Source organism: Panthera pardus, unplaced genomic scaffold, assembly GCF_024362965.1.
Source record: "Panthera pardus isolate Hobbes unplaced genomic scaffold, ASM2436296v1 HiC_scaffold_8, whole genome shotgun sequence".
Classification (NCBI taxonomy): Eukaryota; Metazoa; Chordata; class Mammalia; order Carnivora; family Felidae; genus Panthera; species Panthera pardus.
Genome location: NW_026527013.1, coordinates 74,268,810 through 74,282,454, shown reverse-complemented (window position 1 = coordinate 74,282,454; position 13,645 = coordinate 74,268,810). Strand labels below are relative to the sequence as shown.

General features: G+C 44.0%; 1 protein-coding gene across 5 annotated transcripts in view; it reads left to right on the top strand.

Moving 5' to 3' along the window:
* The window catches only part of POU6F2 (POU class 6 homeobox 2), a 485,355-nt gene that overhangs the window by 427,261 nt on the left and 44,449 nt on the right, over window positions 1-13,645 (top strand). For 4 of the 5 annotated variants that reach the window (XM_053898237.1, XM_053898234.1, XM_053898235.1 and 1 more), the window contains exon 6: window positions 4,028-4,168. The exons of the other annotated variant lie outside the window; for it this stretch is intronic. In XM_053898237.1, the coding sequence (XP_053754212.1) occupies window positions 4,028-4,168 (141 nt within the window). The remainder of the gene's footprint in view (window positions 1-4,027; window positions 4,169-13,645) is intronic. 5 annotated transcript variants of the gene reach the window in all.

The following is a 13,645-nucleotide window of genomic DNA, read 5'->3' as shown; positions in this document are numbered from 1 at the left end:
CGATGAGACGTGGTTTACTTAGTCACAACCCAAGACAGTCTGGTTTCAAAGCCGGTGCCCTCCCCTGCATGCATGGATGGGCAGGGCTCTGAGCCCTTCCTTGCTGGTACAAAACTATTTTTAATAATTATTCTCTGTTATTTTATTCTCTAAAACGGGGGAGGCCAGGGGCCATCTTAATAAATTAGTGTTTCTTCGGGCACCTGGGTGGCTCAGTCGGTTGGGGGTCCGACTTTGGCTCAGGTCATGATCTCACAGTTCGTGAGTTCGAGCCTCGCTTCGCACTCTGTGCTGGCAGCTCAGAGCCTGGAGCCTGCGTCAGATTCTGTGTCTCCCTCCCTCTCTGTTCCTCCCCTGCTCATGCTCTCTCTCTCTCTCCTTCAAAAATAAATAAAAACATTTTTAAAAATTTTTTTAAAAATTAGTGTTTCTTCTCTTAGTAGGTTTTTTTTAGACTATCTATGAATTATACAACCATAGCTTGATGGATTCAAGTCCCAGAATCCATTTGGTAAAACAGCCAAGGATCTGCAAATCCTTGCTTTTGGAGCTTCCACATTTATAAACAAGCCTGCACTAGAATTCAGCATGACTTTCGAGTCAGTCTGTGGAAAATGCAAGTATGTAATACAATCAGACTTCATTTGGGCCATCCCTCTGCTGCTTAGGCACATTGGCAATGAAAGATCTGAACGCATAAACTTGGCAGCAACTTCAAAATATCCAGTTGGTCCTAGAATGCCAACGTGCTCATTATGTACATTTGTTGTGCCTGGGCTCCCCGCTGTCCAAATCTACCCTGAGTCTCCAATCAAGAAGAAGTGGTGATAGGAACACTGCTAATATGACATGACTGGGGACAATACAGAGTGACATGACCCGAGGTGATGAAGGAAACACTTATGGCTTCCCTCCCATTCCCTCCCCCTCCCTGCCACATATGTTGATGCATATTACATCCCTGCCTCGGCAGTCACGGGCAGAAAGGCCCAAAGATATTTATGAAGCTGTATCCATCAACAACTCCAATGGCCCACCTGAAATGCTGTCAACTTGCACACTGACTAGTACCCGCCGTCTGCACGCGCCACAACCCCTGGCCTTCAGTTCTAGCTCTACGTCCAGGGGCCAGCAAGGCATCTCCCCAGAGCCCCCAGGCCTTTCGCAAAGACCTAGGGATGCAGGGCAAGAAATAAGAGAGTCATCAAGTCGGCATTTGCTCCATTAAGAGGGAAAGGCAGCAAAGGGAGGAAACTAGGACCGGGATATAGAGGAAATAAACATTAAAAATCACCAAAATCTGTACATCTGTGGTTGCCGAAGCAACCTTCCAGAGAAGCACAAGGATACCCGTTCCTGGCCCTGTAACACAAAGGCTGAGAGCCTGCCCTTAAGTAGCCACTTTGTTTCTCATTCAGAACCATAGCTGACCCTTGATATAACGCCTGAATTTACAGCAAAGGTCCTTTACGTAGGACCATGGCCGAACAATACACTCACGTCCTAAATGGAAGGAATTCTCCAGTATCATATCCAGAGAGGACTTCCATAATTTCCTATTTGAATTTTTGATTGACCGAGGTGTTAGGGAAATGTCTTACAATTTCTAAAAATATTTTCTCGGGGCGCCTGGGTGGCTCCGTCGGTTAAGCGTCCGACTTCAGCTCAGGTCATGATCTCGCGGTCCATGAGTTTGAGCCCCGCGTCGCGCTCTGGGCTGATGGCTCAGAGCCTGGAGCCTGCTTCCGATTCTGTGTCTCCCTCTCTCTCTGCCCCTCCCCCGTTCATGCTCTGTCTCTCTGTCTCAAAAATAAATAAACGTTAAAAAAAAAATTTAAAACTATTTTCTCTTCGTTAAATACGAAGGATGGTCTGTCTTCTTCAGAAAACATTCTGCATGTCCTGATCTAAATTTTGCACCTGAAATTCAGGGACAAAATGGCCTCTTCAACACTAAAATCAAACTGCACGTGATTTAATTTTTCTTTGAGCTTAAGAAACTTATTTTGAGATCTGTCTGAACCTGGGGAATTTCATTATAATTTTAACTTTTATTGCATAAAAGAAGGGTAAACATAGCAGCTGGCACATGAACTGAGAATGGTGTACTAATAGGCTGTCTGTCCTTGCAGTTTGGGGAAGGTATTCCTAAAGAATCTTCTCACTTTGGGAGTGAAAACAGGTACACAGTACAAACTCTTTCCCTGAAGGTGGCTAAGCCAAAAGCAGGGAGAGTTTTCACTTAACTATTTGCCACGATTTGCCCCATCTACACTATAAAAGCAGGAAACCAAGAACAAGGCCAACCCGAATTTTAAATCCCATGGTGGTAATCTGGGATAAGACAGGGTTTCTTTTAGACTGATGAATGAGAATTTTTTTTCTCCTTAAAATGAAAATCACTCTTGTCTTTTAGGAGAGAGATAAAGGCAAAAGACACATAAAGTAATGAGCTTAAAATGGATTTTCACTTCTTAAAAAAAAAATCTGCTTCAGGTCAATGGGATTTCTGTAGAACCAGTTATGTGAAATTCGATTATAGATTAATAAAGAAACCAAAGAGATAAGGATATCACATTAATGGAAAAAGAATTATTAAATTCCTGTCCTTTTTTGATGTTTCCTCTGACAATTAGTATTCCCGTCCTCATCAGGTGATACAAAACTCTAGGCAAATGTCCAAAGGAATTAAGCAGTAAAATATGTTTTGAGGGAAAGAAAGAAGGAAGGAGGAAAAGAAAGAAAGAAGAGAGACTGAATTGAGAAAGTAAAGAAGAAAAGTAGAAAAAGAGTTTCTGGGACCTGCATTACGTATGGCATTAATTTTTTTCCCACCAAGTCTTAGTCTTGGCAGGCTTCCACTCAAATGCAGGAATTTCATGGATGTGGGAACGGGTGATGGAAAATGCATTATTATACACAACAATCGTTGTACTTGAGAGGAACTATATGGGGAAAAAATAACACCCTAGAATAAATACAAATGAAATTCATGTATCAAAACCAATACTGTGAAAATAGTTTAAATGTTTCTTGAATTTATATCTAGTCATTAACCTAAATGCAGATTTTAGTTCAGGCTACACTTTTGCCTCATGGTCAGAAGGCCTGAAAACCTGTGGCGTGGAAAATTGGCAGGATAAAGAATATTGAATTGGTCTCCATGGAAAAACAGGTTTTGGCAGCTATAACCTCCTCCTTGAGTGGGTTCCCCCCCAACCCAAGTCAAATTCTCCTCTCTCTTTCCTTGCCCCAGGAAAAAGACCAAGGGAAGACCATATATTAGCTTAGACAGCAAGCAGATAGATATCAACATGGCCATTCACCAAAGGACCTTCCTCATTGGCCTTGAACCCCATAGTCAGGGTGAGCCCCCCTGCCCACCCGCCCCGCTGAAAGTCTCAACCCTAAGCTCACCCTCTGAGAGCACAGAGGCTGGAGGTTTCTATTTCTACTGACTTTGGTTTCCTTCTTCCTTGAAGAAAGGGAGTGAGGCATCCATCTTACCCAATGACCCTAAAAGAAACTGCAATTCACAAACGAAAATGATAAATTTATTTGCAGAAATCCTTCACATCTGTCCCTCCCCTCCAATCCTGCTCCAAACCTACTTTAATCCACAACCAGTCTGCTTACCTCAAGGAAGGGAGACATTTCCCCAGGGTTTTATTTAGGCTAGGGGACAAAATCCAGGGACTTCTTCAAAGTCACTCGTCCACCTGGCAAGACTCTCACGGCCCGCTGCAACCACAAGGCCCACCTCACTCTCTCCTGGGGCTAGTCCTGAACCCAGTCTCCACTCTTTTCTTTCCAGCCTCCTTTCCAGCCACCCGCCCCCACCCCCACCCCCTACCCCGCCACCCCAAGAGCCCACAGCTTCAGAGCGAATGTTCACCAGGCTCCCTCTGGTGGGTTCCGGGCCCTTTGCATGAGCCAGTTGAGTGAGAACTTCTTCCCCCACATGAATGTTGTATCCTTGTGCTGTGCCTCTCTTGGTGGTTCACCCTGATCTTTTCTCTCTTTGCAGCTGGTTAATAATCCACTAACAAGTCAGGCTGCAGCGGCTGCAGCCGCCATGGGCTCCATAGCAAGCTCACAGGCCTTTGGCAATGCCCTCTCCAGCCTTCAGGGGGTCACGGGTCAACTAGTTACTAATGCACAAGGACAGGTGAGTGGGAGATGGGAACAAGAGTGAATCTTTATGGCAGATGGAACTCGGAAAGGGAATGAATTTCTTTTGCATGACAGTGATATGTAACCGCATCTATTCGAGGCAAATAAATAATGTTTACTAGCAATGTCAAGAATAGGAGAAGGGTTGGGAGGTGTTTCTATATTTTAGAAACAAGATTTTTTTTCCCCTTCCTCTAGAATGTCTTACGTTTTTATTTTGTTTTTATTTCTGTACAACGGTTCTTGTTCTGACCTTAACTGAAGGAAATACTTTTCGTGATGGGGCAGTCTTTAAAAAAAAAAAGTAAATTTTAAAAACAAAACTTCAGTTCTGCTTATGTATTTATTCTTTTTAAACTGGGACGGTGGGGGAAACTGGTAAGTTTCCTTCTCTAATTGCTCTAAGATTTCTAAACTAGTCCTAAGCAAGCCAATTTCTGACTAATATGGGGACCTGATGGAAAGAATCGGGCCGTCCTGTAAGAGAAACAAAGGAAAGGGGGAAGAAGCCTCTTGCTGATTCTCCTGGAAGCTCCTGGGAGTTTCTTGTATGCCTGCAGGCTTACTTCAGTCTGCCGGGGCCATCGAACCTTCCTCATGTCATGGGCAGCGTGACGGTTCCCTTACACCACTCGTGTGGCCACGTCGTGGTCCCCAGGACACTGACGAAGCTTCATATGAGGGCAGCTCCCCCTTTAAGACCCCAGTAAACCTGAAAGCTCCATGAAGAGCAAACTGGAGTTAAAGCTGAGGGGATCAGAAGTACCCTCCGTTCAAAGGCTTGGCACAGACCCTCGGTGGTTAGGGCACCTTCACCTCAACTGTGGCCGTTGCTGAGGGTGGAGGAGCAGGTAGAAGACGCTAGCATCATCTCCAGGATTTTTCCTCCCAGAGTTATTTTACGGATCCCTGCTTGGCCTGCTCTGTGGAGAACAGGAATTGCAGTGTCTTGAACCCTGTTTTTATTTTACATAAAGAGTAAACAGAGATGCATTATAAGCTAAACCGTCTCAATCTACGTCCCAGGGAAAAAAAGCTGACCTTGTTATATTTCCTGGGCGGGTGCAGGATTGTCCCGTCAGAACCCCGAGGGCTGAACGATGGAGCTTGTCAAAGAGCAGCCCCAGGTAATGAATCATCTTATCACAGGTGCACACCACACATATTAAAGGAGGGTTGTATGAACACGGTGCCCTCCACAGTCACCTTTCAATGTCGGCTTTAACCCTTGTTCCAATCCCTTTTCATCAAAGGATCATTTTATGCAGCCGGCTCTAAATGGAGGCTCTCAAAAGCCTATTAAGATTTCTGAACGGACAGGGTTTGGGTGTGGAGGAAAAGTTGGTTATAATATCTATAACTCACACTCAGATCAGGTCAGTCCTGGAAGCTGCTTCCTAGAGTTATGCCCCAAATGGAACACCCCAATTCATTCCTGCCAGGCAGCTGGCCCTTGAGATGTAAATTTTAAGAGGTCCAGATGGAAAGCATATCCACCGATGTGCATTTCCCCCTGATTTTTCTGTCCCAGTGTCCAAGTAAAATGTGCCACTGTGCCCCACCGCTTGAGAATTTGTGATGGAGAAAATGCTTTATTGCTTAGGAGTTATTAGGAGTGTATTCTTCCGGTGATTTAATGGCTGATCATTTTGCCAGTTACAAATCCATCCCCTTCCTAGGGGCTAGAGTTACAGCCTTTGCTCTGTTTGGCCTTTGCCGACTTCCATCCCAGGGGGGTAGCTCTCCCGGCCCGAGAGTTCCCACAGGAAAATGAGCTTTCAATTAAAACCTTGGTTCATACTCTGCGTATGTAGAAGAAGGCCCGATTTTATTTTAAAATTCTTCTGTTTTAGACACTGTGCTGATAGGTGATTTGATATGGTCCACAAATCTCCTAAAGTGGGAAAGGAAAAAAAAAAAGACCTACATTCACAGAGGAATCAATATTGCCCGCTCGTGATGTCTTGTCTGAGAGTTTTAGAAACATGCCCAATGGTACCATGTGCCAGAGACGACCAAGCTACTCCCATTTCCAAAGTAGATGAATTGGCCATGTTCCCGTAGTGCTGTGGGGGTTTTTTTTTTTTAATCTTTGTAATATAAACACAATCATCTTCCCAGAAAAAAAAGCATATGCCCTGCACTTCTTGATACAAAGATACTCATGTGAGCCTTATGAGGTGGCCAGATGGCACCAAAAAAGGAGGACAAAAATTATTTGGGGTGTGTGTGTGTGTGTGTGTGCACGCACGCGCGCTCCTTTTGCTTGTATTAATGTGGTACAGAAAAATAAGATCACGTTGGAATCAGGTTAATACAATTAGCCTTGCTCAAAAAGCCGTGTAAACTAGAATTACTTTATCCAGCCCATTTTCAATCCCTTAAAAATCTCCACAGAGCTTTCCCAGAAAAGGTACAAAGAGAAAACTCTTAATATATTTATAGATTCTTTCATTTGAGTTCTTGACATCAACTATTTGTTACATTGGAAAGTTTGCCCAGAAGAAATAACATTAAACTCTACACCTATGTTTGAAAAGCATGTTTTATGCCACTGATACTTTGGGGAGGTCGGGCTGTCGAGGTGGCACAAAATACCCTGATTCTTGCTCTCCGCTGCTAAGATTTTCTTGGCTACCTGGAAGCCAAGAGAGGATTAGCCGGGAAAGAGCCCTCACTGAATTCGGATCTGCCTGAGATACGGTTTAAGCTCCCCTTTCTTCTCATTTTGGACCTGGGAGAAATCAATGACTTAACTTCCCTAAACTAGAGCCTCATCCTCAAAGCTCTAAGGTAGCCCCTGTGAGGAGGCCTGTGCCAGTGGCGATTCTAGATTCCAGGTCTTCCCACTCAGTGAGGTGGGCACCCTCCCCACACAGGGAGACATGTCCCAATCCCAAAAAGAAGAAAGCCCACCCCCTGGGACTTGCAGCTTGGTTTCCTTGTCTTGGAATCTGATTGTTTCTATTTACTAGATTTCAGTGCATTTAAAGGGAAGGGAAATCTCCATTTATTTATGGTCTTTCATTTCCTGTTCTTTGGTTTATTTATCTTAATTTTTTAAGTTTATTTTGAGAGAGAGAGCATGCAAACAAGGGAGGGGCAGAGAGAGAGAGAATGGGAGAGAGAGAATCCCAAGCAGGCTCCACACTGTCAGCACAGAGCCCAACTCGGGGCTCGAACTCATGAATTGTGAGATCACGGCTTGAGCTGAAATCAAGAGTCAGACGCTTAACTGACTGAGCCACCCACCCTGGTGCCCCTGCTTTTTTAAAAACCAGTAGTTATCAGTTCATTCTCTTACCTTTCTGACTCTGCCATTCATTTTCAGTTAATACAGAAGTCAGATATTATTCCAGAGAGTGATTAATTCTAACAGAAATTCTGCATTCTAAAGTCACAAAACACTTATCTTACCCAGGAATGTTATAGTATTTTAAAATTATATCATACCCAACTTCATCCTGAAGGAGCAAGTTCCCTATTGGTGATTGGCGATCATGAAATTTATCATGACTATCACAGTGCTGAGAATAACATTCTAGGGCTGTTTGCTTACCAAATCAGGAACTCATGTGAGTGTGGAAGCCAGACAATGAGATGAGCACCAACTATAGACTTGTTTGAACCCCAAGTCAGCCAGTAACTAACAAGCTCTGTGACCTTCAGTAAATTACTTGAGCTCTCTGAACTTCAGTTTCACCATAAAATAAGGATAGATATAAAATCTGAGTCCCTAGATTATGAAGATTAGATGAGGTAAGGTGTATAAAAAGCCTACCATGGTCCATGAGTATACAGTTAAAGACTCATACTAATAAGTGGCTGCAATAATTATCATCATCTTCATCATCATCATCATCGTGGTTTAGAGTCTTGTCTAGCATTTTCTGGAAACCTATCTTTGGTTTGGGTATATATAGCAAGAAGTAGTACAGCATACAGGCAAGAAGAATGGGTTCTAGAACCAAACAGCCATTCATCGGCTGTTGGACCTCGGGCAATTGACTTACCCTCTCTCGTGCCTCAGTTTCCTCGTCTGAAAAATGGGGATCAAAATGGAAGCAGCTTCTAGGATTTAAGAGCTTAGCATGTAGTCAGGCACACAGTCGTCATTCAATAATGCCAACACTCAGTATATGCTATCTGTGATTATTAGTCTAGGTGCGATATGGTTGCAGTTCACACTGAGTGTGCTCGCTGTGTGTGTGAGGAGTTTGAGAATGTGAGAATCTCAGCAGAGTAAAACATCAAGGTACTTTAGGGAAATCTTATCCTTACCCTGGATAGTTCAGTAGGGGGCGTGCGTGTGTGTGTGTGTGTGTGTGTGTGTTCTTAACACTCATTCAGTGGGTATGTTCAGGATTTGGCAAGTAGATTTCCCATCGATTTGTTCAGCTCTAGAATTGGCTTCCCTTGTGCCCCTGGCAATATCTCCTTATTGGCATTATTGCAGAAAAGTAAAAGCAAATGAAATTTCATTTTATCCTGGGGCTAAGGAAAAGCATTTTACATTTTAACTGAAGCTCAGAATGTTTCCTGATGAAATTAGTTCTGGACCGCTGTGAAATTTTCTTAAGTGGCACCAAGCCAAGCCAAAGTCCCTCCCTCCCTTCCTTAAAGAGCCAGTCAAGTAAAACAAACAAACAAACAAACAAACAAACAAACATTACTTTTCCTAATGTATAGAAAGAAGAAAAAATTAAAAGCACTTGCCCATTCAATTCAGTACCCAAGAATACACATAGCATTATATGAATAAATAATGGCTGAGCAGAACACTTTAGCCAGACGGAAGGATTTGCAGTAGGTAGGAGCTGCCTCCTAAGAGGAACACAGGCCAAAATGGAAGAAAAGCAGTCTGCTGACACAATAGTAGCCTATGCATCGTACCTTAAAAAGGACACCCTTGAATGTGCAAAACCACGGAGGGTGAGTTGCTTGTATTCAGCAGCCCTGGGCTGGAGGAGGGCAGGTGGCGAGGCAGGAATGTCACCAAGTACTGTGTTTGTGCACATCGACATTCTAATATCCTGACCTTCAAATATGTGAAAAACATTGTCTTAGAATTGAAGAAACATGATGCGTACTTATGTTGGGGAATTCCTCTGAATTCGAATAATCAAAAGCTAAAGAACATCTCTCGAAGACGGTAGAGCAGCTAAGACCATGGGCTTGGAAGGAAACAGGTCTGATTGGAACACATTTCTAGCTATGTGGTCTTGGGGGTCTTGGGTAAGTTATGGAACTTTACCGAGCCTCTGTTTTCCTCATCAGTGAAATGGGAGTGATAAGATGTGTCACATACATTGTTGTGGGGTTAAACATGACAGTAGCAGGAAATGTGTTCAGCACAGTGCCTGATATGTCTTAAGTATTTAATAAATTACATGAATGTATCAATAAATCAATGCTATAGCTTTTTAGAATGAAAAGCTGGCAATGGAGCCTGAACTATGGGTTGCTAAAGGAATTCAACACCTAATTTAAATAGAAAGATGAGAATCTTTTAGAGAGAATCACTACACGTTGAATGGAAATGAAGCTATAATAAATGCAAATCTCAGCCAAAGAATTGAGATATAATGAATTTATTCAGTAAGTGTCCATTGAACTTCTCTGTGGGTTTTATTAGATCTGTGCAGGAGAACAAATAAAACCATAGCTGCCCACGTTTGTAAAACTAATTTCAAACCCTGTGCCAAGGAGATAAAGTGTGCAACTTTGACAATGTGACCAGAGCAAATGAGGTACATTAGACACATCCAGCTAAAGCCATTTGATCAGGAATTTAGGGAGTTTTGCACATACTCTTTTACTCTATTTTTTATAATGAACCACATTAAATGTATAAAAAAGCGAAAAAATAACTTTTTACCAAAAAAAATTTCAAAAGGATCGTTGCTCAACCACATTAACGTAAGATTAACATAAATGTTAAGATATTAACATTTTTCCGCATAAGCTTCAGCCCTCTTGCTTATTTTTAAAAGAAATAAAGGGATAAAGCTGAGACCTTGGCACTCTCCCCGCCCCCCACTTCCCAAGGTGATACTGTGATAGCATTGGTAATTCGTTTAATGTAAGTTTTGTATCTTTACTAAAAAATTATATCTTTTTTAAAAGGTACAAAATCATATGTACAGAATACCATTTTTAATACAAACAGTACAGCATATTGCTTACACATTTTGCATAACTAAGAATCAAACATGGTTTGTTGAAAATACAGGGTAGGTGTCTGCATATTCTTCCCCAAATATAAACAGAACAATCTATTTAGGTAATGGTTTTGGCCATGTTTTTAAACCCAAACTCAAAACAGTCTGACAAAGGATTTTATTTTCTCCTTTGCAAATATCACTATACAAAGTCTTAAAAAGTGTAAAAATTCAATCACATGCACTGGAATACACTTCAAATAAGCTTCTTTTTTTTTTTTTTTTTTTGTCGCATTTTTTAACACTTTTTAAATCAGCTCTTTCTAGAGACTCGGAAAGAAATGTTCATGGGGTTAGTAATATTATAAGAATTTTACCCTGGCTTCATCTCAGTAATAAAGATGAAACAGTAGCAACAATAAACAACCTCGATCTTTCTACTAACATATCAAATTTCCCCTTTGAGCCCAATTGAGAGCTTTATTTCCTCATTTCGGAAGAGGCCATTGCATTAAAGCAGCGTCTCCCTAAGTGTGCGCCTTGGAAATGAACGAGCCCTTGGAGACGGCGCACAAACCAGGGTTCACCGGGCTGGACGCCGGGTGGCGCCGCGCCCCTGGCGCCGCCGCTGATGTGTTCGGATGGGGCCGGGCAATTCTGTTGTGACGCGCCGCGGACCCCCTTTAACTTTTCCTGATCCTGCTTTCCCCAGACTTCCTGTCCGCAACATTTAGTAGAGTTGACGTCGGCAAAGCGCACTTCGGGAAATGCTGCGGGAAGTCACTTCCTATCCACGCTTTGGATCGTGTGATAATGATTTAAATCGGAAAGGAGCCCCCTCCTGGGATTTGCGCGCTGAGGTCCGGAGGGCGCGCACACACCTGGGAGCGCGTTTGCGGGGAGCAGGTGGACAGCGCGGCTCTGCCCCCGGGGCTGTGCTGGCAGCGCTAGGCCAGTCCCCCGGCTCCCGCTGGGACGCTCTCCCCCGAGCGACAGGTCAGGGCTGGAGTGGAGGGTGCCGGTTGGGTGGGGGGGGGTGGGGGGGGTGGGGGGGGGGGGGGAGGGAGTGACCCGAGGCCTGGCCCTCGGGTCCTGGGTCCTCGCCCTTCTGAGGAGTGGGGCTCCCTGGACGGTAAACGGCGCTAATGAGCCCTGATGGCCCAGGGCTCCGCAGTGATTTCGCGGGAGGTGAATTTGATGGGAAGCCTCGCTTCTGGCGCGGCTCGGCTGCTGACACGTAGGACGTAACCGGGTCTCAGAGCCGGTCAACGCCAGCAGCAGAAGCGCGCTCTGTCCCTCATCATGACAGCCAAATGTTCAGCCCAGACCTTAGCTGCCCTACCAGAGGTCGCTCCTCCCGCCGCCCCGCGCTCTCCTTCTTGCCCCCATTTTTAAAATGAAAGGGTTAATCCCGTTAATGCCATCAACCCAAAGAGTTGGCCAACTTGAAGAACTAAAAATAAAGCACCCTCTGAACTCTTTCTCCCTACTCACCACGCCTCAGGGCAACCTGTCCTGTGCAATTAAAGGGGTGGCCAAAAATACACAATTAAAAAAAATAAAATCTCAGTTTAGGAGATTTTCCCTGCAGAATGAGTCAGGAGAGAACCAAGCTCTCTCTTATCTAAAGCAGAATTTTGGATTGTGGTACTGTTGCTTCCTCCCACCCCACCCCCCCCCCCCCCCCCGGTCTCTAACCCCTACATTAAAAAAAAAAAAATCTTCATCTATGAGTATTTCGTTTTCCTGGGAATACGGAAATGTGTCCTTGTGTAGGCTCCTCAGTAGAGACTGGGCACATCCTTTGTGGCTAAATAGGAAAGAGGCCAGTTAACTAACGCAGCAACCTAATTAACAGCTGTAATTCTAAACAGGTAACAGTTACCAACCACATGCCATGCACAGAGGGCGCCCTCAGAGCTCCTCTGACTTCTCACATCTTGGTTTCACTAGCGTGGTGAAACAAAATACTACCACCTAATGCTCATGTAGCTTGTTTCAGTGTGTGAAGTTCTAGACCCATGTGAGTTCTTAGAAGAGCCCCAGGTTTAGCGGAACATTCCTTCAGGCTAAGTGGTTTCTAGAAAAAGAATCATGGAATCGATGACGTCTCCCAGGCACTGAGCCTTCACCATGGGGCTGGTATCATCTGTGATCCTGCCAGAGCACTTGACCGTAGTTTGATTACCCTAGCTGTGCACAGGAGCACACTTTTGGGGTGACGCCGCTAGGAACTGGGCAGAACTGACATCCGAGCCCAGAGTCCACACCCATCCTCCCACACCACCCTCACTTGCTTGCGTTTAAAGACCTAGGTTCATTTCCTGGATGTTCTCTTAGATAGGTCACAAACTCGCGAAACGTCGTCACTCCATCTCCAAATGAGAACTGTAATTCTTGCCCTATCAACCTCGAAGATCTCTCTTGAAGGTATATAAACACATACACTTGAAAACTATTAAAAGTTATACACCTTGCCAAAATATGTTCTTTTAATCAATATTCTCACCATTACTATTTTTGCTGATCAAAGGAACTGGAGAACTAGGTTCAGGGAAGTCTCTGATAGAGCAATGAGACAATCTTGATTAAAAAAAAAAAAAAAAGACCTCAGGTCTCCACTTTATCTTGCTGGGGAAAAATCAACCTCAAGGCATCAAGGTCTGGGGGACTAGAGGCCACCTGCCTTCCAGCGTGGCATTCTAGCCATGAGGGAAGAGTGGGTTCTCACCAAAGTGAGCTTTTCTGAGCCAAACAGGAAAATCTGTCTCAGTGACTCTTCAGTTGGGGTTTTTGTAGTATCACACAGCAAAATGATTTTGGAATTGAGGAATTTCCCAAAGTGACAAGGCCTTCTACATTTCTATATCCTTCCCTTTGGAAGCTATCCTTCTAAAGAAGTAAGCCCTTCCAAAGAAAAAGAGAACTATCTAATACTGTATTATGAGTCTAAGAAACCACTGATGTTATGTTATACCATCAATTTAAGAACAGCTTTTTCTGAATGGAAGAAAATACTACCACTTTTTTTTATGTTTATTTTTTGAGAGAGAGAGAGAGGGAGGGAGGGAGAGAGAGTGTGCGTGCATGAGATGGGAGGGACAGAGAGAGAGGGAGACACAGGATCCAATGCAGGCTCCCCACTGTCAGTGCTGAGCCCGCCAGATGCAGGGCCCAAACCCCAACCATGAGATCTTGACCTGAGCCGAATTCAGGAGTCAGACACTTAACAGACTGAGCCACCCAGGCACCCCCAAAATACTACCACCTTAGGCAGATATATCAGTTGTTAGGGCAACCTAATTTCACAA